Source organism: Nylanderia fulva, unplaced genomic scaffold (genome assembly GCF_048542155.1).
Source record: "Nylanderia fulva isolate GAGA-0341 unplaced genomic scaffold, ASM4854215v1 Scaffold2, whole genome shotgun sequence".
Lineage (NCBI taxonomy): Eukaryota > Metazoa > Arthropoda > Insecta > Hymenoptera > Formicidae > Nylanderia > Nylanderia fulva.
In genome coordinates, this window is record NW_028190263.1 from 1,379,077 (window position 1) to 1,403,847 (window position 24,771).

At 40.0% G+C, this 24,771-nt stretch overlaps 1 protein-coding gene and 1 long non-coding RNA gene across 8 annotated transcripts in view; both read left to right on the plus strand.

The window, feature by feature from the left end:
• The window catches only part of LOC114945327 (uncharacterized), a 67,196-nt gene extending 55,420 nt beyond the window's left edge, over nt 1-11,776 (plus strand). For all 6 annotated transcript variants that reach the window (XM_029321479.2, XM_029321483.2, XM_029321482.2 and 3 more), the window contains one exon: nt 6,104-11,776. In XM_029321479.2, coding sequence (XP_029177312.1) covers nt 6,104-6,286 — 183 coding nt within the window. In that variant the 3' untranslated portion in view covers nt 6,287-11,776. The remainder of the gene's footprint in view (nt 1-6,103) is intronic.
• A 7,513-nt stretch (nt 11,777-19,289) lies between these two features.
• On the plus strand, nt 19,290-24,602 carry LOC114945239 (uncharacterized). 2 transcript variants are annotated; one of them, XR_003822363.2, is made up of 2 exons: nt 19,290-20,898; nt 21,140-24,602. It is a non-coding gene; the product is annotated as an uncharacterized LOC114945239 (long non-coding RNA). The 2 variants fall into 2 exon arrangements; XR_003822362.2 differs by having other exon boundaries at nt 19,290-20,865.
• The last annotated feature ends 169 nt before the right edge of the window (nt 24,603-24,771 follow it).

Sequence of the window (24,771 nt, forward strand, 5' to 3'; positions counted from 1 at the left end):
GCCGACCGGTATAGTCCTTCTCCGGGATTTTACGACGGTTCTCCTCTCTCGTTTGCGGTCGCAAGAAAGGAGGCAGCGATTGTGTGCGTATTGGCGAACGAGCGGATAAGAGAGATGAATCGGGAGACATTTGGTATGGTGTAGCAGAGGTACGTAATGTCATCATCTGCGAGATTAACGCGATGCGAAACGGTGTCTACGATATTATCTTGACGGATCGATAATCTCGCGCATTGGTAGCTCGAGAGAAAGAGATTATATATACGGAAGATTATTCCCCGACTCTTTTGCTAAGAAGAAACGACTATGGTATCTTTCCGCGCTGCGGCGAATAATCAATTGCGCTGTAAACACCTCTTTTCTAGAGATCGCAATCCTTACTTGTTGACAATTTAAATTTCAAACGCACTTCCAACACATTCTGTTTGATTACGAATGCGCAATCCCTTGTTTATCTATTATTAATCGAGACAACCATTATTACGGGATAGTAGTATTTGTGTCGATAATTTATTCGACTCATCGTTTTTGCGGAATATGCGAAAGAAATTATTGAACGCAATTATCGCGGCAAGTTTCTGATTACTGCCTCGACAGAGTTACGAGATATCCGTCCCCTCGCCATTAGAAGACTACAGAGAGTCGTTCAATCAAATATGTATCGATGAGCGAGACAATTCTCCCCGAGACGACTCTTGTTTGCCGTTGCGGATTGAAAGAAAGTGAATGGCGGGAAGAGGATGAGACACATTGATAGGGGAGAAAGGACGAGAAATGGAAGAGAAGGAAGTAAAGAGAAGAGAGTAGGAACACAAGGGTGGAAAAAAGGATGTTCCTCTTTTATTTCGCCTCGCTTTTATCCGCTTTAAAGGTTCGCCGGCGTGATACCCAATCCCGAAACGTCTAATTATTGCTGGTTAAGTGCCGGTAATTGAAGGGGACGAACAGACCCGTGAAATTGAAGAAATCCTTCCTCCTTGTCCGCCTGCGGAGGAGATCGGATACCGATCGGTAACTCGAGGAGCACCTTGTTGATAATACGAATCTCCGAGGATAGGGTCATCTTTATCCTACTTCCTTGTTTGCGCTGGGAGAAATTGAAATGTCAGATTAATACCACTGGCGAGTACATAATTGCGCCTTGTTTTACGTCTACATCGCTTCATAAATATCGAAATTTAAGCTACTCCGTCATTCGAGAAAATTCACTTCAAAATTTTGCTTCAACACTTGTTGCATCTGTCAAATTTAACTTGTTATATTTTCATTCTGACACTTCCTCGTGTAACAAGACCGCACGTGGCTGACATACGTCATCGTCAAACAATATTTTCGCTAAATAAATTTGCAAATAAATGTGAGATGTAGCCGTCACGCGACCACGTGATGATCAAAGTTCGCCACCGAATCGCAGTTTTCGCGACGCGCTCTTCGCGGCCTAGACTTCCGGGAATACGTCATAAGTGACGGAAGATCCTCTCTCGTATCCGCTGTCTCTCTCCCTTCTTCTCGCGTCTATATCCATCACAGGGAAACCACCGACGGCGCTTTACATATGCATGGAGAGTAAGCGAGCATGTAAACGGCTAAGTGGCCACATCCCCTTACGTGAAAGTTAAGTGGGCATGGCAGCACGAGCCGTGGCCACAGGCCGAGAAAATTATCTTCAATTATCTCGTGCAATCGGAGCCCTCGCCCTCCCCTTCGCCGCTTGTTCGCTCCTACTCCGCGATCTCGCTCTTTCGATTAGCCTTTCGACTGATCGTCGCTTCTAACACTCGCTCGCGGTAAATGGAATAGTACGCATTTTCGTTGACCTCCGCGGCGAAGGAGGGGTGCACCTGGCTAACTCACTGGTTTTTATGTAATGTACAGGATTATGAGTGAGCGGGCGCATAAAACACGGGATATATAGCTGCACCGTCGCTGACGTGTCAGAAACAGGGAAATAGCCGACTCTTCTCGCCGTATTGCTCGGAAAATTGAAGTCAGGCAATTTCCCTTTGCGAGGAGGAAATACTGATACCCAAACACTCCGAGAGACTCATTATTCGCGAATAGACTCGAATCCTCGTCTCGTATATCGAAATGTCTTGAAAAAAAAAAAAAATGTTTGCCAAACGATCTCGTCTAATCGATCCTGGCGCGAAAAACCTCGCGGAAAACTGCGTCTCGCGAAATAACTCGCCTGACATTTATCTAGTGGTTTAAACGATCTGACCGACGCGCAAATTGATACATTAGTATTATACCCTCCTCGCGATGAGATAACGGATCTTTCGCGATGGCGCAACATGGGTGGGAGAAGGAGGGCAGGGAGGGATTCGACGCAAGAAAGTCGTCGATATTTCTTCGGTCGTGTTGCCTATACGTGTTCGCCGCACGCAAACCGCTTAACTCTCTCGTTTACGTCTTATTTTCACCTTCGCCGGTGTACCCACACTCTCTCGCGACGCCACCACCGCTCTTTTGCTTGCTATCCTCTCGTGGCCGCGCTACTGCGCGTAATCTGCGCGCAAATTTATAACGCTTTGTCACGCGGCGAGTGCAAACTTCCCGCTCGTTTCTGCTTTATTGAAAACGAGAGAAAATTATTATCTCTGTATACACTACACCGTTCGATTTCGCCTGCCGGCACCGTTTAGTCGATAATTTATATAATACTCTATGCATCTAACACGATACATCTAATAATAATAATAATAATAATAATAATAATAATAATAATAATAATAATAATCCACTTGAGATAGGCGACCGCCTCGCGAAAAATAGTGAAAGTCGTTAGTAATTTCTGCAATACTACGGTAATCAGCATTTACATATATGCAGTTTATTACTACGAGTACGGAAATCGTAGAAATTAATGAGATATATAATCAACATTTAATTAACAATCATATAAGTAATATGTATAACACGTTAGACCGAGATAAAATAAGAAATGTATTTTTGTTCAAATTCGACGCGTCGCCTCAAAGTGCATCCGCGATGTTCTCCCTTTTCGCTCTCGCTCTCGGAGATGACACTTTTGCTACCGCGGATTGATTCGAGCGGGTATAAGCTGCAGGCGCAGCTCGTTTTGCATTGCGCGACCTACCGAACGAGTGGCAACCGCAACTTCTGTTTTCCATCAGCTTTTTCTTACTACCTAGTCTCCGCGGCAAAACGTCGGAGCCCAGGGCGATTGGCCGTTTCCACGGCAAACCACGCAATTACGTTGCACAATAATTCATCTTACCAGTAGTCGCGCGTGGCTGTAAAGGCCTCTCTATCGCGCCACGTTTCTGGAACGAAGACGGAAAGAAAAAGAGAGAGACAAATACGAACGATTCGTTTAGCATCGCTCTCTTTCTATCACGAAAGTCGCTCGTGCGTAATCGTTTTTTGGCATTCTTTTCCGTGACGATCGAATTCGCTATAAATCGGCGCGAGCGTGATTTTTATCTCGATGATTTATCTCACCGCACGCAAATTGATTTACTTTGCGCGACGTATAAAAGGAAATAAGCGAAATTCTTATTTCGTTCACTATTGTAATGGTCGCTATTCTTCTTTTTTCTTATTTATTAGTTCAGCAAATGCATATATCGATAGCCTCTATATGGGATGAAAGCGCGAAAATGCGATATATTGATTCTCTCCTTTTGCAATACACTTGAAGAATTGGTTGCGGTTGGCAGTACGCAATCACTGGGAAATTTGCATTTTACGATTCATCCGTCGTAAAGAACGCGCGCTGCATCTTTTCTAACAGTTTACTTTCCTATCTATTTTTTTATATTTTTGATCGTATGTTTTACTGTCATATTGTGATATATGTATTATAATTGTATGCGTGTGGCCTTGTTTTTTTTTTCTTTCTTGAAATCTATTAGGATTGACTCACATAGGTATATCGTGACGGTGCATTTTCCTTTGTTTAAACGCACATCGAATACTTCAATTTCTGACAATAATTTTACGTGTTCTCTCTATATAAAATTTCTTTAAAAATTATAAAAATAAGTTATAGAGATGCAACACATTTTATAGTTAAAAAGAATATTTGTCACGTTCCATTTCGTATATAAGTTTTGACATAAAAAATTGTTCCGCTCGTAAACGAATCGTATGTATTTCTCAAACAGGCGTTCTCTCTCGTATCGTGGGGTCATAAAATAACAGCAATACTTGTATAACTTTTTTATACGGAGAAGTAACGGTATATTTTGGAGAGAGACGGAGAAAGAGAGAAAGTTCATCCCGTGGTTATTGTCGCAGGTGGTCAGATCTCGCAGCTTCCTCGTATGTGTTAAACATTAACGGGGATGGATCACGGATGATGATCTCTCCCCGTGTTTTGCGGAGACTCACCCTACGGAATCAACGCGTGATTCCGCGGCGAAGGAAGGGACACTATTAATTGACGAATAGAACTCTCACGACGGAGCACTCTCGCGCCCTCCCACATAATTCTCCCTTAATGTGACGTTTCTCGTCTACTCTTACTTTTCGCCCTATCCACATCCGAGATAATCTTTCTTCTCGCGCCGACGACGAATCGAATGTTTTTCCCGCGTGATTGCGAATGTGCCCGATTCTCTCTTTCTCTCTCTTTTCATGGGGTCGAACCAGCGACGCTGTCCAGATATTATGGTCGTCCCATAAAAGCCCGCCTCGGCGATTGGACTTTCCCCGGGCGTTTATTATTGCACGTCCGGTCCGCAGCGAGTGGATTAAGACGAGACGGGAATCGGAAGTCGCGGGTCGGAGCCGAGATAACGTCGTCGACGGGGGAGGGAATGGAGAAACAAAAGGAACCCTTCGGAGTTAATCGTCCTGCGGCAGGAGATTGTTCTTTCACGCGAGATATTACGAGATCGTATCGCGTCGAAAGATCCGCGATAATTTTCTCGGACTTTTGGCTAGGTCCGGTGTAATGGAATTTTTATACAATTTTTCTCTTTGTATTATAGCCTATACATGAGGTCACTTTTCTATATTTTACAGAGATATAGCAATTTTTTTTTAGCATGACGCGTCATCGCGCTTTAAATTGTTTATAACTTGTCTCGAAAAAAATTTTAAATTTTCCGACAAAAGATGTTTTCATCGATATTACCGCGAACGAATTTTCGCGGCAAAAAGATCCGCAAGATGATCTCGCCAGTGTCTTCCTTAATGCAGCGTCCTCGCGATACGCGGAATCATTACGTACCGGATATTATATATCGGATTCATATCCGAGGATAACGCAGGCTAATTGGGTAATAAGTATCGTTCATAAGTACGTCCTAACGGAGTTCCTTTTTGCGCCCGAGCCATTTGCGCGATCCTTGGCACAGAGTCCCGTCGCGGTTACCAACACTAGTAGCCGCGAACGCAGCGAAATGGAAGTTAATTGGGTAATTAGTGTCGTTAATAAGCAAGCTTTAATTGAACTTTTTTTTTACGGGTCGCGAATGGTTTACGCGTTCGTAAAGGAAACGTAAGGGGAGTAGACGCGCTGTGGACTTTGCGAGACGCGATCTTTTTCCCCTCTACAGCATCGTCGTCGTCGTCGTCGTCGTCGTCGTCGTTTCTCCGTGTAAATTCGTAGGGATAAGGGGACTCGATAAAACGACCGCGCCGCTTTTTCTTCCCCTTTTTTTTCCTTCGAAGGCTTAGCCGCAAGAGAGTGCCGGATCGTCGGTAATTCCGTCCAATTAGGACACTCCCAATTAGGAACCTTAACTCCGCGTTCGTTCCTTTCCGTACCCCAATCTCCGACTTTCCGCATCTACTACGCGGAGAGAGACTCGCGACAGGTCGCCTTCGCCAAGTCTTCGCGAAAGTATCGGAGAAACTCGGTTACGCTCGCTTATTTCTGCCCTGTTTATTTCTACGGAGATATTTCGCGATTATAATCGCTAGTGTCACAAGCCTATTTTATTTAATCCACGCAATTAAAAAAAAAAAAAAACCCCGTTTTCTATTACACATCTGCAACTAAAAGCTCGTCATGTTTCGACCCATCATATATATATATTTCAGCGCTTGAAAAATATTAAATTTCAGCGACACTATTTATTCACATGACGGAACCGAATGATACCGAACGATTGCGATGTTGGTGTTGCAGGATGCCGAGATCGAGAAATCGAGATTGCCGGTCATCGGACCGGGCCTGTCCAACGGTCGCAACAGCAACTCGTCGTCCACCGACAGCCTGCTGTCGTTGCTGATCCCGACGCCGCTGCGAGAGACCCTCTGGGCAACGGTGGCCCTGTACCTCGGCTGGAGACTCGTCTCCCGTCTGCGATAGACGCGTCGGCCTCGCCGAAGCCATCGTTCCCGCCGACTCGATCGGCGACCGGAACGATGACGTTTGACGGAGCCGTTAGAACGGATGGACTTCCGCCAGCGATTCCCTTCCGGGTGTGTCTTCCGGAAGTCCTGGAATCCGTGTGGACCGGACTGATCGTCTGGAGAGGAAGTGGACAGCAGTCTGCGGCGCGGATCTCACTTTGTGATCGGACGGATGGAATGACTCGAGGTATCGAGGAGACAAATGTCTCTCTCGTTTTAAGTATATCCATTCCGATAACTCCGATTGTATTTTGTATATCTGTTTTTGTATCTTAAGCGTCCCTGTTACGCGCGACCACGCGAGAATGCGCTTGAATGACTTCGGTCGGTTCCCATTTGATTGAGGGACCATTCGACTGCTTAGAAGATATTGATGTAATTGATCGATATGACGATGAAAGTACTGATGATCGGTGTTTCTCATTCTCGATAATTAATTTTATCATTGATTAACTTTATAATATAATAACATTAATATATTGATTTACTTGATAATTGAGTATTAGGATAATTGATGATGATATGAAAAAAATATTGATATGATAAATCGATAATAATATCTAATGATAAATGGCATAAATGTGATAATTGATAATCGATTGATTCAGCGAAGATCAGAGTCGCTCTCTATGTAACGTGTTTCCCTTCATCTCCTTCAGGGACGAATGGGTAAGAAAAGATCTCTGATTGGGAAGCTATCCGCGGATTTCTTGATTATTTTCTGTCGATTAAATCGACACCTCGGCGCTCGCCCGATCTATTTCGATCTCGCTGCTGTTCGTCGCGAGAGTCGCGTGCTGTCGAGAAATTATGACTGTGATTGATGCCGTGGAGAATGATGGGGCGAGAGACGGCGAGAATCACCAAGTACAAGCGCATTCTCGCGCGATGCGGGAGTCATTCTCTCTGTACGTTCGCCGATAATTCGCCCCGCGAAAGACAGAAAGGGGAGTTTTAGGGGATAGATAATCCGGGCGAGAGTAACCGAATTGCGTATTACGTATAATCGCGTCGATCGAGACAGGACGCGAGATATAGAAAGGAGAGGGTACAGAGGGACGAGCCAAGGACGAGATCCAAAGAGGATTAAACCCAATAATCAAATGATGATCTCATTACGGATAAATAAAGAGAATTAAATAAAGTAGTGTGATTACACGGGAGCGAGAGAGGGCGGACCACAACGTCCCTTATTCTCCGACGTCTTCTCTTTGCGCGTCCGTTCCTCTCTTGGTCTCGCCAAGATAGAAAAGACTACTCTTTCGACGTGCGGTTTGTATAACGCGGTCTCCCTACCGATACTCGACGGGACCGAAACAAACACAAATTTCTTCCGACGCCGCGCGACGACATTTCGCAAGGATTGCTCAATGTACATTTGATCCGATGACATCGCGAACCTAATCAACGAATCTATTCCGTTTGAATTAACAATCGATCGGCCTTGCCAGATGTCGGAACGCCGTGACCGGAAATACGTATGTATATATAAGACGATCGAGAGGGATGACGACGTATTCCAAAAAAAAAAAAAAAAAAGAATGTAAGAGAATAGGGGACGAGCGAGGAGAGACAGGGGAGCAAACTTGTGTATGTATAGAGGATTTTTATCTAAAATAATAAACAAACTCAGTAAAATAAGTCGATGTTATAATAAATAATTAAAATAGATAATCGATTATATAGGCCGAGGATCGCAGCATCTTGATTGGCTAGCTGCGACTCCCGTGGACAGTTTTCAAATGATCTCCGGTAGCTTAGCTATTAGGTGGGCGCCCTCGTCCATGCGAGACGCCTTTCGCGACACATCGGAAGGAGCACCTCCCTCTTTCCTGTGCGTACTTTTTCTACAACTCGTCTATATCCTTCTCTTTCCTTATCTTTCTACCCCCTTCTTTTTCCTTTCGTCAGCAAATTGTCTTATCGATTCTCTCGCTCTGACTCACCTGTGTTCTCTCAGTTTTCTACGCGATTCTTCCCTCTTCTCATTTTATTTCACTTCCTCGCTTCGCAGCTCGATATAGTTTATCGACAACGGTTTTGTTGCGCGCGACGTAACGTAATCTTCGATGATCTCGAGCGTGGCGTGTTTCGGTGGAATGTCATATGTTGTTTTCGCTCGGCAATCCAGAGAAAGAGTCTCGATTTTCACGGTCGGGCGGGCCGGGATTTTTCGTTTCGTGATTTTTCTTGGGGCTCTGCAGGAACGGCGAAGAAAATAGCGAGCGAGGGGGAGGAAACGCATATATATATATATATATATATATATATATATATATCCTTGGGCTTTCGGTTCCAGACTATCGAGACCAAAACTATCTGAGGCTGCTGTTGCTCAGTCGTCCCTGCGGGCCGCGTTTTCTCTTTTTCCCGAGTGCAAGTTCTATTGCGTTTTTCCTTTGTCTCCCTATCGATAGGCTGATTGTGACGTTACTCCGTCAAAGTATTCCAATGTGTAGGTCCATAGTATTTATTTATAGGCGATACAGTTTTTCTATTCGTCTAAATAGGGTCGCGTCTATGAGAGATAAATAGTATTCATGCGCGCGAGCGAGATATATTACTGCCATTTTTTCGAGATAAGCAAATCCTTGCCAGACGCTTCCTTCCGGGAGCGATTTTGTGGAAAGTCAATAATAATGTCGGTGTCCCGTAATTCTTAAAGACAAAAGTAGTTAGCGTTGAGACACAGATATTTTAAGAGAGTGCAAAAATGAATTCGTGGAACGCGCTGCAAGGAGATGTCGTATTTAACGCGTCGTTTTAATCACAGTACGCGCAAATTTTCGACTCTTTATCGTGTGTATTTAACGCTCCATTTTGTCGTATTTTGCGAGCACACATCACTTCTCATTTTCAAAAAACTCAAATACATTTCCGCGGAAGGCGGGTCATCCGTTGAATCCAACTATATTTAGCTGAGATTAAATTTCCATTCAAACACTCTCAGCAGAGTGTTTAAATATATAACAAATTTATAAAAATATATAAATAACAATTGATCGTATTTTTTAAATTGATCGAACCGATAAAAATTGTTTATATAGAAATATTTTAAAGTTTAAAATCACAAGTTATATATATCTCATTGAATTCTAATCTTCACAGATTTACATATATTAATTTTGTATATTTATCTTTATTTGGAACTTTGCCTCTCCTTTTACAATTGGCGTATCAAAATTGTCCAAATTTGAGTAATACTCCGATGATCAAACTCGCGCCAACTGTTACGTACATTGACAGCTGTTACGAGAAGTTTCAGTCTGGATTCAACCGCGTTTCCGCCTTCCACTCTAGTTGGCAGAATCTCTAATCTTCGATCGGGTGTCCTCTGTGCAGCTTGCTCCTTTCGCGGAGAGAGCACGCAACGGTACAAGATTATCGTGTATACATATTACGATACGATATAGATAGTGTTTGTCGTCGTTGTCACGGGGAGGGCCACGAGTTTTTAAGAGAGGACGACTCTTTCTCTCGTGGAGGTTGTTTTGCATTCCGACCAAAGGGAAAATTCCCATTTTCCTGCAGCGCGGTAAAACGTGGCGCATACGACGGCCTAGAAAAAAAAAAAAAAAAAGAAAGGCCGCAGCCATTTAATCCTTTTTACTTCGTATATATAGATAGGGAAAGGCAGAGCGAACTCGCCGAATTTGGTCCGGGGATGGAATATATAATATATATACATATACATGTCGGAGGAAAAAATTGAAAGTGAGAAAACACGGCGCATGTACATAGTCGCTTTTTTTTCGGGGCCGTAAAAAAACGCGATAATGTTCGAGAACTACGGTTTTACTCCCCGATATATTTTTTTTTACTTTTTTTTGTTCGTTTTTTTTTTTTTTTTTTAGATTAATCGCTCTGTAAAAGCACTTAGGTAGTAGTCAGCCATATTGAGGATATAATAATGATATATAAATAAACGCATATAAAAAAATATATATATTATATATAATATGAAGATATATATATAAAATCATATATATATATATATATATTTTAAATGGTATATATTCGGGGATATTATTGTTTCGAGAGAGAGAGAGAGATGATAACCCGTTGTGCGGCGAATGATAGAGAATCGTATATTTCGATGGGGCCGTTTGCCCGAAGAAAGTATAAACGGGGGAGATGGTGTTATAAAGGGTAGTGGAGAGGCGATTCTTTGGAGATTGATGAAGGTCGAAGGACCGTAAGTCGAAGGTGGGAAATAAGCTGTAACTGTGACTATGCGGATCGTGGGGGGCAGGCTGTTGATACGCTTACTCGCAAGAGAGATGTGACACCTGGGATAATTTAAACACAAATTTCGAATCACACACAACGTGGAAGGACACGAGAAACGCGGTCTTCTCGTGAATCTTCCTGCGTTGACATAGGGAAAAAAAAACAAGAGTCCGCAGCATATGTATATATGTATGTATTTTGCACGCGCAATATATAAGAGTAAGACAAAAATACACACGCATACAAACACAATGTAACATAAAGAATGCAGCGGTAGATGCAGCCCGCCCACCCGAGATCCCCGCGCGTCAAAGCGTCACTGTGATCTCGTAATTATTAATAAAATATCCGATTATTAACGAATAATCATATTGAATACTATAATACATCCCTCCCCCTTTTTTCCGGAGACACGATTTTAACGTACTTTCGCAATTGCGGTTGCACTTTTCTCTCATTGCATTTCTTTGTCCCATCTTGTTCTGTTTTTTTCTCTTTTTTTATTTTATTTTTTTACGCGTTCGCGCGCGCGCGTTAGTTTGTAGCAATCTCGTAAGATTAAGTATATATGTTAATGAATCTTTCATATGATCTCCTGGAGGTATCGATTGTTACGCGAATTTAGCTGCCGACGCCGTTCGTTTCCGCCCGTCCGCGCGCTAAAAAGTCCTTTTTTTCTGCCTCTTTCTCATTCTCGACTTTTTTCGTACCCTCTCAGTAAACGGTTCGTCAAAACGAACGGCATCAGCGCTCGATTGGCCGATACCTCGGTTAGTTAAAGATAGGATTATTAGGATTAAAGAGAGATAAACCATTATATTCGACGTGAGGCGAAGGATAACGGCGTTGTTGTAGCGATCTTACTCGGATAGCTAGGTTTATAACAACGAAAGAAACTGTTTATCACTGCGTTCGCACTCAGTAATCATCTACGACATAGTACGATTATTATTATTATTATTATTATATGTATTTTTGATTATTTTATTGATTCTATTATTATATACTCGTCGCAAAACATGTGAAAGCTCGAGGTCTCAAACTCCCCGGCGCTGTAAAGAGATAATCGACTAGTCTTATCGGACCAATTGAGATTCGTGTATTTTTGTTTAACGACGCATATTTTCTAAGATCGAGATTTCCCTCTCATACATGCATATATATATATATATATATATATATATAGATATATATATATATATATATACACATATACATACATACAAATATATATATATATATACAATATCTATATTTTTTGTTTTAAATAATCAATTAAATCCTTCTTCCTCCTAGAAAGGCACTTTTTGCCTTTCCTGTAATCGCGATCCCGAAGTATCGAGTTCGAGAGTATCGAGGGGCTCTTTCGCGCGAAATTATGAATCTCTGATAAGACTTTTCTGTGGAATATTTTATTCGAGAGATACACTGACATTTGCATTTTTTCACAAGATTACACTCTTCTATCACTAATAAATTGTTATAGTATCTAATGCACGCAGGAGAGATAATTGATTTTTTTAGCATATTTAAACCAGAGAACCCAAAAACTTGCATTTTACAATTGCTATACCATCATCTTTTCACGCTGAGAAGCCCCTCTTACCTTCCGATTCAAATAGCACGCAAATTTGAATGTACGGAGACATACGAACTCGTTGTACACAAAGTTACACATATATATGAGTATATACACACGTGATATGCATATTACATGATTACACACCAACATACACGGACATACACTTACCCTTAATACTATTGTAATTGTGTAAGGTCTTATGAGAAATTTTTCGTTTGCTCAGACTGTATAAGTTTGCCATAAAATGACTGTTGTACGTTCTTCGGATATGTAGTACTCGTGTCTAGAAGTAAGGGAATTTATTCGCGATTCTGTCGCCCCAGCCACAGTCAGGTGCCAACCGTCGATCACGGTTTCGTTCTCTTTAGCGGAGCGCGCTTTGGAACACGTAACAGTGAACCCTCGGCCCTCCGATATCAATAGGCCGATCATTTGTGTGCCACTTGGAAAACCCCGCTTTTTTCTCCGAGTCTCTCGAGTGTAACTCGCTCGACTCGATCGAAATACGTATCTCGATTTCATTCTCGCCCGTCGATTTTTTTTTAGTATTTTATAGCGCAACACCCACAATACAACACCACATACAGTGTCGTCTTATTTCATTTCTTTACATCACGAACTTTCGAATATTATATATACAAACACGATCAGAGAATATCTATCTGTATTCTCGATCAATTTTGTAAATATAATTAATCTTTTTTTTTTCTTCGAGGACGATTGAGAAAAAGAAATCTCTTTCTTGGAAAATATATTCCAATAAGAAAGTTTTATTGGAAATTCTTTGCGTGATTCGCAAATCATTATCGCATTTGTTTGATAGAAATCTTTCAATATTTTGTTCAGTATGCGTAATCTGTTACTTGATAGAAAAGTTGATCGAACCTAAACGAGAAGCGAGCGAGTCATACTCGGCGGACCATCTTCGCCTATCTCTTTGCTATGTAATCTTTTGTGCTCTACTTAAAATAGCAAGAAGCTCGTAAAACTCTGAATGCCTACAAAAATACGTTACCTGTAGCCAAATGTCCCGTGGACCATATAGACCGCCGCGATCTATACGTTATTTGCGAAAGAAGAAGGAAAAACGATAGAGAGATAAAGAAAGAGAGAGAGAAGAAGTATTCAGATCGATCGAGCGTGCGTGAGATCGTATGAAAGGGATATAAAGAAAGCGAGAATGAGAGAGAAAAAGAATAAACTTGATAACAAAAAAAAAAAAAGAAAAAGAAAATAAGAAATTTTAACCGTTAGAGTTTTTCCTCCGCCCCAGAACGAACTGTTGTGGGGTCTCTCAAGTCGTATGTAAAGCTCGTAGCTGCCTTGTGATAGAGTCTGGACTGCAAATAATTCCGACACACGCGACAGAGATACTATGTAAATCAGGCTGTAAAGAGACTGTCAATGGAATACGGCGATCTATGTGTATCATAAAATGTATAATGTAAAACGAAACACAAAAACACATTAAAGACAATACATCTCGTTGATCAATTTTCGTCCAGCTGACCAATCCAAAGAAGCGACCAAATAAGTGAGGAGGGAAATGATGCGAGCGCTTTGCACGACACTTGAGGTACTTTTCTTTTTCTTTCCTTTTTTTTCTATCGACAACCTGCGATATTGAGATGCTATATGCGTGTGTCCGTATATATATTTTTTTTCTTTTGTTCTTTTTTTATTTTTAGATATATATACATATATATGTATATCTTTCGTTTTTTTATTTTTTTTTGCTTCGATTATCCCGATGGGAGTGATTGGACGGAAGATGTACGGCGGTCACGTGATATATATATATATATATATATATTATACAAAATATATGGTATTATGTAATAATCTTCCTTCTTTAGTGCAGATGTGAGCGAAAGAGAGCAGAGTACTGTTGATTTATTTTTTGTTTTTAGTTTTTTGTCTCTCTTCTTTATCTCTCCTGATAATTAATTTCAATCGTTTCGACTTTCTCTCGTAACGATCCACTTGTTTCCTTCGTCTCGTGCAACTCGACTTTACTTTCTTTTTTCTATTTTTTTATTTTTTTCGCGATTTGTTTCTCCTCGCCTCCAATTAAATTTCGACTTAAGACGCCGGCTCTCTGAGCGGTCCAGGAGTGTTTTCGAGGCGAGGAGGAAAGACCCAGAGCAGAAAACCTCTCGAGCTCCTCTTATCTCTCTCGTTGTTTCTTCCCGTCTCTCCGACCTGGAGCAGCGACGGAAGCGAGAATGTCGTTAATAATCAACAGAATGCAGAGATGCTCAAGAGAATATATCTCGTGCTCTGTTTCTTTTTTTTTCTTTTCTTTTTTTTTGTCACCTACCGTTTCTTCTCCATCTTTTTTCCCTCTCGTACCCTCTTCTCTCCTCTTTCGCGTCTTATTGATGTTTTTAGTTTTTAAACGAACGTATGGTCGCGCGATCGTCGGAATGTGCTTCGGCTTCTCTGGCGCGAAACTGAATTCGCGGGATACTGCCAATTATCTCCGAATTGAAAAAAAGGAGATGAAAGTGATAAATGAGAAAACAAGAAGAAAATGCACAACGAGAAGCCGATGCATAAATCCGGCGCGTGGATCTAATCATACAATGCTGTGCTATCATAAGTCATTACATATACCATATGTTATCGATACTTTTGGTTTTAGTTTATGACAATTTTTCGTGTTATTAATTTTATTGAGTATGATTTTAAGTACTATGTGCGCGAACGTTTATGATTATTATTATTATTATTATTATCTATTGATAGATTATTATTATTATTATTATTATTGCTGGATTTAATTATTATTATTATTATTATTATTAATATTGTAATATTAAAAAAAGAGAATATCATTACTATTATGATTATATTATCATTGTAATCTTAATATTTTATAATCATCACCACCACTCCCCATGGTCGATTACTTTTACGAATCGCTCTCGCGTCCGCTGTCCGACCGCCGATCGACGTTGCGCCTCTCGACGGGGCCGCTGTCGCAACGAGAGAAGCGAGTCCGACTTACTGACACTGTGCACTTTTGTTCTTCTCCCCCGTGTGTGCTCTCGTTTCTGCTTCTCTCGTGACGCGCGGCGCCTTCGAGGCGCGACGACGACCATTGGGAGTTCGTAAAAGGACGGGGGCATCTCTCCGCTACCCACCATGTCTTTCATTGTACAGATTTTTTCACTTTTATATAGTTATCTTGATATATCGTAACGTTACGCAACGTCGATTGCGGCGGTGGCCACTTATGCGTCGCCGTACTATTGTACTTTTTTGATTTTTTGAATAAATGTGAACACGCCGAAAGCATTGACACACGTGTCTTGATAATTTATGTCTCATCGTGCTCCTTCACCTCATCCCATTATCACTTTACGCTAGACTAAGCGAACATTTTAATTACGAATGCATAGAGATGAATTAATAATCCAAGGTGTACGTCGTAGGTAAATTTTGTTTTCATTAATTTATCATTTCGAATTAATGTTAATTATGTTGATGAGAGAGTCCTAGAGAGAGCGTGATTATATATAGATGAAGTAGACACCTTGGTTGCCCAATTTGTATCGATCTGCATGGGTCGGTCACGGTGTTTAGAATCGTTCTAATGGGTTTCCTGAGACGTGCCATCTGCGAGGCTCATTATTAAGGGATGCGACCGCAAACCAATCGAGCGTTATGCCCTATTCTATTCAGTGTTCTGAATCTAATGCGGACCGCAAGACGTTGGGTTGCCGGGTTGTTCTCTATGTCGGATTAGAACGTGGCAATTGCTTTGTATATAACGGGCCCGGACAACGGTATACGCAAATCAGGAAATTGAAATATTCATGGCAAATTGGGAGCTATCGATGTTCTCCAGCCTATGCGGAAGATTTCTCGGCGAGGTAAGTAAGATATCAATTTCATAATACATCAATAGTCTTGTTTAAAAACCGAAAGACGAAATCAATGGTAACGCGCGGTGGCGCATTGCGCAAATTTCATCATTAAGAGAGATTTTCCGTGTGTATCGCGTTGCGTCAACAAAATTGCGTATCGGTGGTTTCGAATAACGAGGATACGCTGCCCGCGTGGACCCGCGAATTTTTCTCCCCCTTTCCGCGATCCTCATTTTTGCTGCGATTTTCACTCGCGTGTCTCTCCGTGGATTAACTCGATCCGAAACAACAGCAAACAAGAGAGCGCGCATATTCAGCGTGTAACTGAAAAAAAAATCACGCCGATGCAACAGCGCGTGTGGAAAATATTCGCGCTTCGCTATGTTTTTAATAACGCCGGCTATATATCGGAAACGCAGGTGCGGAAAGTCGAATAAAGCAGAAATGCGCAAATCGAAACATAGCAGGCTATATGAAATATATATATATAGCGGCCAATGAAACAATAGATTTAATTGAACGCGCAAACTATTGCGTATATCGGTTATATATGTATTCTCTCATGCTGAAAAATATCCCGAGTCGAAATATTTTCAAATTCAATTTTTAATCTAACATTTACTTTGATACTTGCAATCAAATTACTTTTTATAACCATTATTTATATTTGTATATATTTTGCCGAAGGTTTCTTTAAATATCCAAATGAGAAATTATTTATTAATTTAAGATGAAAAATTAATTTCTTATATGAGAAACAAGTCTACCAAATTCTATCAAATCTATAAATGTGAGAAAATTAACTTGAAATCTCATCGCGCATAGATAATTGAAAGACTACTTGTCACTATAGTGAGAGTCTTTATATGACGAAGATGATTGTCTCTTAACTTATTATCAAATTAAAAATATTCTGTTCATTTTTGTTAATTACTCGAATATTCGAAATCGTTCGTCTATAGGTAGATGATAAAATCGCGAACAAAATATCTCCCTTTCCCTCTTAATACGAGGTCCGCCGTTCGCATTCTCGATCGATTCGGAAACCGCGTGCAAACAACGCGGAAGCGCGCGTTCGAGCGGCGTGAATGAAAAATATATTCGCAAATCTGTACGTCGGCGCCGGTGCATTGCATCGCATGTGATAGTCTCTCGGAAATCGCGGAGGAAAACGCATAGGGAGTGTCGGGGTCGGGGACGAGAGTTAAACCGAGTGCACATGTCGCCAAAAGCGCGCGTGTCACCGGGTAGAGAAAGCGCCTGTATATCTGGCGTGCATCCATATGCAGATCCCCATTGATATGACAACATTTACATACTGCATATTCGCTCTGGGCCATATACTCGCATCGCCAATTCCCCATTGTTGGCTTTCGGCCACCAGTGCGTTTGATTGACATTATTGGTCGCGCCGCTGACACCAGATTACATTTCTATTTGCATACATTCGCGAACCAGTTTGAGTCCACCCGCTCGCTTACGTGTAACGTCGCCCTCTCGTAGTAACGTTGTCCCTCGTCATCTCGTTTTGCGTTTTCGTTCGCGTTGACGATTGGATAACGATTCTCGTCGCGCTCTTCTCGCACGTGTCATATTTTTACAAGTGCGATAGATGCCGATGATTTAGCAGGGGTGGCAGTTTTTCCCCAATTTGGCTTCGTAGCAAGACAATTTGTTACGCATTTAAGGGTGGTTCAACAATATATTTGCTATTCATTGACAATCACGTCACAGGGAATAAATCCAAATAACTTCTCTGTCTCATTATTATAAGACTTCATTGTTTGTAATAAATTTTGTACAAAATTCATACATAAGAAAAATGCAAATATTTCTTACCTTAGTAATGGTCGAAAACCAATCGATAAAAAATTGACAAGCGAATATATGTATATGTAGTCTAGAATAGACAGCACGTAAATGTTGTATCAATTTTTACACATCATAAAATAAATATACATGTGAATAATTTTTTATCAATAAAATTGTATGTATCGCAAATTATTACATAAGCATTTTTTTATAGACGTGTAATCGTTCAGCTTTGTGTGAAAAATATCTATCGCAGTGCCCTTTAATCGTCATGCAGCGTGAAATGAGTGCACGTGTCGATATTTTCCACCGATCGCACCGTGTTGCGCTATCAAATAGAGATTTTTACATATTTGGTTCCGATGAGAGGGAGGCAGGAAGATCGTGGCTTCCGTTCGATTAGACGTCGTTGCGAAAGAAACAATGGGCAGTCAGCCACAAAAGGGCGCGTGTCGGGCGTTAGTGGGTTATGGCGGTTAGCCCTTTATTGGTGACCCTTCGGCCTGTGAAATATGAACGTCGTCGCTTTTGTCCGCGGATAAGCGCCTCACGCCGATATTAAATACGCGCGTCGCGGATGGTGAGTTTTATCCGCGAAAATTAGACTATATGGGTAACTACTCTCGCGGAATAGAAGCGACACGCTCGATAGTGTGGACTTTGAATGGATTGGGGATTGATTGTTCTTGATCATTTATTAAGTTCTAATCGTACGTGGGAAAGCGAGTACTTGATAGAAATTACATTATTTTTTTTATTATATTTTATTAAAAATATATAGAGGCAAAAAGGCGTAAATAATTTCGCATCTTAATAGCATTACATCATCACGCACTTATACAATTTCATTGCACCCAACGATTGTTAAAATTTGTTCAGAAATTGTTAATAAAATTAATAAGGAAGAGAATAGTAACCTTGTTTAAAAAATGTGAAGCATAGTTTAACACAATAAATTTTTAAGCAGTAATCTATTGTATTTCTCACGGTCTTTTAAGACCGTGGCATTTCTAATGTTATAAATTATGTTATACTATGTATTCTGTTGAATTTAACAATTTATAAAAATAATTTTATTTTCTAAATCTAAAACAATATTTTTTTAATATATATGAATATCATACGACTTGAACGTAATACGATGAATATGTGAATACGATTTTGATGTTGCTTAAATGGTATCGATTGCAAATATTTATAATTTCCTTTTTATAATATTGAGAGATTAGTAAAATTAATTTTTTTAATTGAGAAAGAATAAAAAGTATATCCATCTTTATAACAAGACAATAAAAAATACGTCATAATGTGTCAAATATGATACTTTTTTTTAAGTGATACCATGTAGACTATTTTACCGTAATCTTATCAACACACTCACACATACACATACAGAAAACTTCAAAGAAATAACTAGAATAGATAAAATTGAGAGTTGATATAAACCCACTGCGTAGTTAAATACACAACGGCGAGAATATATATACCCGCCAATGTTACAAGCATACTTTCTATCGTTGCAGTGGTAAACAGTCACACCATGCGATCGGACAAAAAAGCCGCAGAGTGACTTAACGCGTGCGGCTTATTGCGTCGCGGGCATTGCACGGATTTTCTCAGCTTCGCGCGTAGTAGATCTCACTCTCGCTCGTGCCACGCGTGACTTATTTTCTGCATACGTCAGGTGTCTCGCGCATTTTCTGCCGAGCGCGCGTGGCATATACCCTAACCGGGTTAGACGAATGGAACGATCTAAAATGATTCAAGGTGACGAAACGTGACGATCGTGTGGTTAACGTTAAAATGCGGTGACTAACTTGGATAGATAAGGATTAATTACGTAGAAAACTTGGCTCCTTTATTTGTGACACGTACGTATATAGGTATTGTATTGTAATTATATTGTGTCTATTACGTGTTCCAGCAAAGGAAAGTTATATACACGAGTACTGCTTTTATTTGAAGTTCCATTTGTATTTTCGAATCAAATTTTTTTCCTTTTACAATATGATGCAAAGTGCTTGCAAGGTGTGATCTGATAAATATTTACTTGAATAAAATAAGACTTGAGAGAGCCAGGAAACGCGGGACTATATAGCTTCTGCGGATACGATAAAACACAATGTGAGTCATGCTAATTTTTTTAAATCAATGTGCATATCTTTGGGCTGGCAAACAATGCAACGAGTGAAAAGCGCCGTACACCGGTGGTGCTTATCTGAAAACGTCCGATAAGAATGCGAACTTTTTGCGCGATGTAAGCGCAGTACAATTTCATAGATTAACTCATGTCTAAAATAGTGCTGTGAATCATCAGTTTTTGATTGCATCGATATCAACTTTTCTCTTATCAATATCTAATCAAGTATCATACATTTTTCGATAAAATTTTTGTAGAATGATGAAGCGATAAAATTATCAATTTGAGAAATGTGTAACAATTGACAAATGCGTAACTACTTTCCTTCTACTTTTAATTTCAATTTGCAACATCTAACATCTACTTTAATACTGCAGCAGCTTAGTGTTCTCTCTTTTTAAACTATTTAATCTATAGTTTTGAATTGAGGTTGAATGAGGAAACAAATTTCGATTTAGAAATTTATATATCTTCCCAAAAATATTATATGAAATATTCTAGGTAATAAAATATGCATAGTGAATCCATGTTTTCACAACGATGCCGATAACAATAGCAACAATATTCCACAGATTATATAACTTGATTCATAAGCATCCTAACCAGGCGTGTTGCTCGACCATGTTCTGCGACGAGGACCCAGCTTAAGAGGGTCCGAACACGGTCATAGCGCGTTATATCAAACCTCCTGATAACTCGCACGCCACATCGGGATGCTCCACGTGGCGGGTCATGAATCAGCCTTCGGAGACAACCTCGCTGGTGCAGCAACGGGCCGATACGCCCGGAGAGCAGGCATTTAATCACGCGGAAAAGCTGACCGAATAAACAGCGGTCGATCTACTAGGCTAGGTGAACGAGGCGATACGAGAATGGAGCTTGTACCAGCGTGTACACAGGTGCGAGCCACGCGACGCTGCGTACGTGCGTGCGTGAGTACACGATTGTACGAGACATATATGTATATACACACACATACACACATCGTACCTAGCCGCGAAAGGAGAGAAGCTGTCGTATCGCTAGACTGCCTGTCGCCCGTGGCTCTTTATCGGCTTTTTCTCCGACATGACTATCGTCCTTGGCAGCCGGTCAACCGATAATGCATTGATTCATTTCCCGTGATATGTTATGTTACATCAGGTATCGCGAAGACAGGTCATTCTTTTGCAGATGCTAGTCGAGGAGTCTTCTTCCTGAATCTATCTCTTGATCGGGAAGATCAAGCTGCAGAACGAGATCAAGCAACGCATGAAAAGAGTCAGTCTTGTGGAGGTACAATCGAGCTTGAAATTGAAGAAAAAGAAGCGCACCCCGAGGTACGAGAGGGTCGGTTAGAATAAAGTTGATTCTCGTATTCTACATAGAAGCAAGCAGTTTTGCTGCGCTCATTGTCCTCTTCTAATCGTTTCGTGCTCGAGCTCGGAATGACTGGATGCAGACGAGTCGTCTAGAAGCGAGTTGTCCTGAAAACGGAGTAACTGTGGAACGGGGGTATACTTTGCGAAGGTAATACTAATAGCCTAGAGATGTTCCAAGGATGTGCGCGCACTTGTGGGCGGAAATGGTATCGTAAAGCGGCTATTATGACGCGGCTCGTCTTTTGTACGGATAATAAAGACGATGATGTTATTATTATTACTACTACTATTATTATAATATCGCGGCATGGAAAACACACTTGTTTCCCTGGTATCGTTACTCGAGAGAGCTTAACGTAAGAGACTGCCGGAAGGAACTTGAAAACAGGTTTACTGGGGAACAGAAGGGAGATGGTAAAATCCAGGAAATGATACTTAAGAAATGCTATATAATGATGAAAGTTTAAGTCGAAAGAGAAATATGATAAAATGTAATATATTGTGTCAGCTAAAAGAAATTAAAATTTAATTTATTGAAAGATCCTTCAAAGAAAGATATATTAATGTGTTATTATCAATAATTAATATATAAATAATTATCTTGTACAAAATATTTTTTACGAATTTATATCTCAGATTTTAAGATCGATATAATGCACCATTTGACAACTGCAGCGTATAATCGCCCATTTCCTCCTTCATTCTTACGTAATAGCAATACGTCAGCAGGTAATCTACCGAGAGATACGACGAAACTTTTAGACTATGGCCGCATAAATAACTGGCTCCCTCAATCTCATCATTCGTTTGCCAAAGAAGTTGCCAAGAATTTTTACGGACGATGGAAGAATTGTTGAATTTAACAGCTGCGCCAAACTTCGGATCAGCGGACCGTGAACAGACTCACGAGATGGCCCGTAAGAAGATTTCAGAAAAATATTGCCCTGCGGCGCAGTGTTTATGATTCCCCTTGCATCGCGAAAGCTTCAATAGATGTGATAAATATTGATAAACGCAATAAATATTAATGAATACGGCTTGAGCGATCTCCTTCCGTTTAACATTTACATCCGTTAAAAAAAATGCATAACGTATACTCCTCGAAATAATTATGAGATAAAAAATAGGCAAATTCTAAATAACTGTAACTTTGTTTTGAAAAATGAGAATTTAAATTTCAAAAAAGGAATTTAAAACTTGAAATCTCTATTTTCAAAAGATGAAAATGAGAAGAAATTTCAGACGATACCATTTTTTTAGTCACTTTATGTAACAGAAGGGAGAAAAGTCACAAATTTCTTTGTTATTTTTACCTGTTTGTAAAAAGTTCACGAGTTTAAAAAATTCAGTCATTATATCATACTATAGAGCAAAGATTCAGCTTTAAGACTCCATTCTTAAAATTGCTGTACGATTATTATTAACGGAGTTATGATTGTTTAAAGTGAAAATGAACATTTCTCTTTAATTTGCGATAACTCGATAAGGAAAAATCGAAATTTAAATTTTAAAACCCGATTTTGTAGGGAAAACTTCAGGCTTTAATGTAAAGATGTTAAAAAATTTTTTCAAATCTTCTTGTGTATACGATATGTTTACAAAGTGAAAAACTTTTTTCATTTTGTTATATTTGTCGTTTTCTGTATGGAAAAAATATCAAAATTGAAGAAAATGAAAAAAGCTATATAACCTTTCGAAAGTAGAGATTTCAAGTTTTAAAATCCCTTTTTTAAAATTTAAATTATCATTTTTTAAAACAAAATTACAGCTATTTAAAATTTGTCTATTTTTTGAACAATTTTTTGGTCCCTTAATTATTTTGAGGAGTATATATATACCTAATTGATTTTTCTCTTTCTTCCGTTTTATTTTTAACGTCTTATCTTTCCGTCTTGTTCTTCTTTTCTGACGTGGTCTCTTATTTTCCTCTTCGCCAGATTCCTCGCGACTTCTATTTCCTCCTTCAATCATCAACCCATCGGCCAACAAATCTCGCGCGGCGAAACTCGTTTCTAGCTCGTTTGCTTCGTATTTTGTATTTGCACAACTGTACAATATATTAGTACAGACCGTGTTTGGTAAGCAAAGAGAGAAATGTCGCTTTTTCTCTAGCCGGCGGGATCATTCGTTCGCTATAACAGCTTCCGTGATTCACGATGATCAGAATCGCCGCCGCGATTCTATCTCGCAAATGTTTTTTTCTCGATTCAGGCGTCGCGAAAATCAGCATCTGGCCCGTTTGTTCATCTCGCGATTCACGCCTTGCATAATTTGCATTGACGCGTCATATTAGCATATCGTCATTATCACAAATCACCGCGTGAATTATGGCTCAAGGAAAGGGTTGAATTATGCACGAAATTATTCGAACGCCGAATTTAAATGCGCCGTCCCGGAACATGGAGTCAAGTGATATTAATTGCCGTGACAAAAAGAGCCAAGGAGTCACGAGGAAGAGGGCCGCCTCTTCAGACGAAACTAATTGCTCGCAAAGAGACTCGCGTCACAGACATTCAAAGAGATGATTCGAAAGAATATCAAGCTAGGAAAGGAAGTGTGAAAGAAATGAAAAATCGTTCGTCGAAACTTTCTTGTGACCTAAAACAAGTGTCACATTTTACAGTTTAACGATTCGCTCGTGCATTAAAACACTCAAAGATATAAGTAATAGTATAAGATAAGTATTAGTATAAGATGAGTAATAGTATAAGATAAGAATAACTATAATATTCAGTACTAAAGAACGCTAAATATTATAAAGTATCTGGTACAAACAAATGTAGTATTAACGTGCAGAGATAATTAGTGCGATAACGCGCATGTATATAAGATTTAATAAAATAAACGAAAGGTAAAGATTTTCGAGGCAGAGAGAGAAAGAGGAAGAGAATAAAAAAACGAAGGATCTTAATGAATTTCTAGGAAGCCAATAATTTCTCTTCCTAGATCGTATCGTGCGCCCCCAGGGCTTTTTATTACGTTTCAAGTTCGTAAATGTGCAGCCGAGAATTAATTAACCACCTTCGCGAGCGAGCGAGAGCGGACAAAAATCATTCGCTTTCGTAATAAGACCGATAAGCGCAACGTAATTTATTGTTTTCTCTTTCGATACGCTGAAATTGATGCATTCATCATTATCCTGTCCGCGAGTGTATTAAGGTGCGCACCGTTACAATCGCTTGAGTATCGATTTTTTCTTAAATAAATGCTACGAAATAAGGAAGTGTCTGTATATTCGACGTATTCATTAATCACAATAAAATATTTGTGTAAGACGCGGTCATTGTTTTTCAGATCCCAGACTTTTAATTCGATAAAACTATATTTATGGAAAATGCAAATTGTGTGAGAACCGAACGAACGAAGGAGATCGACGTCGATGTCTTCTCGATTGCACTCGGGGATGATAATTATAGATTACCTTCGTGCATCGATACCCCTATT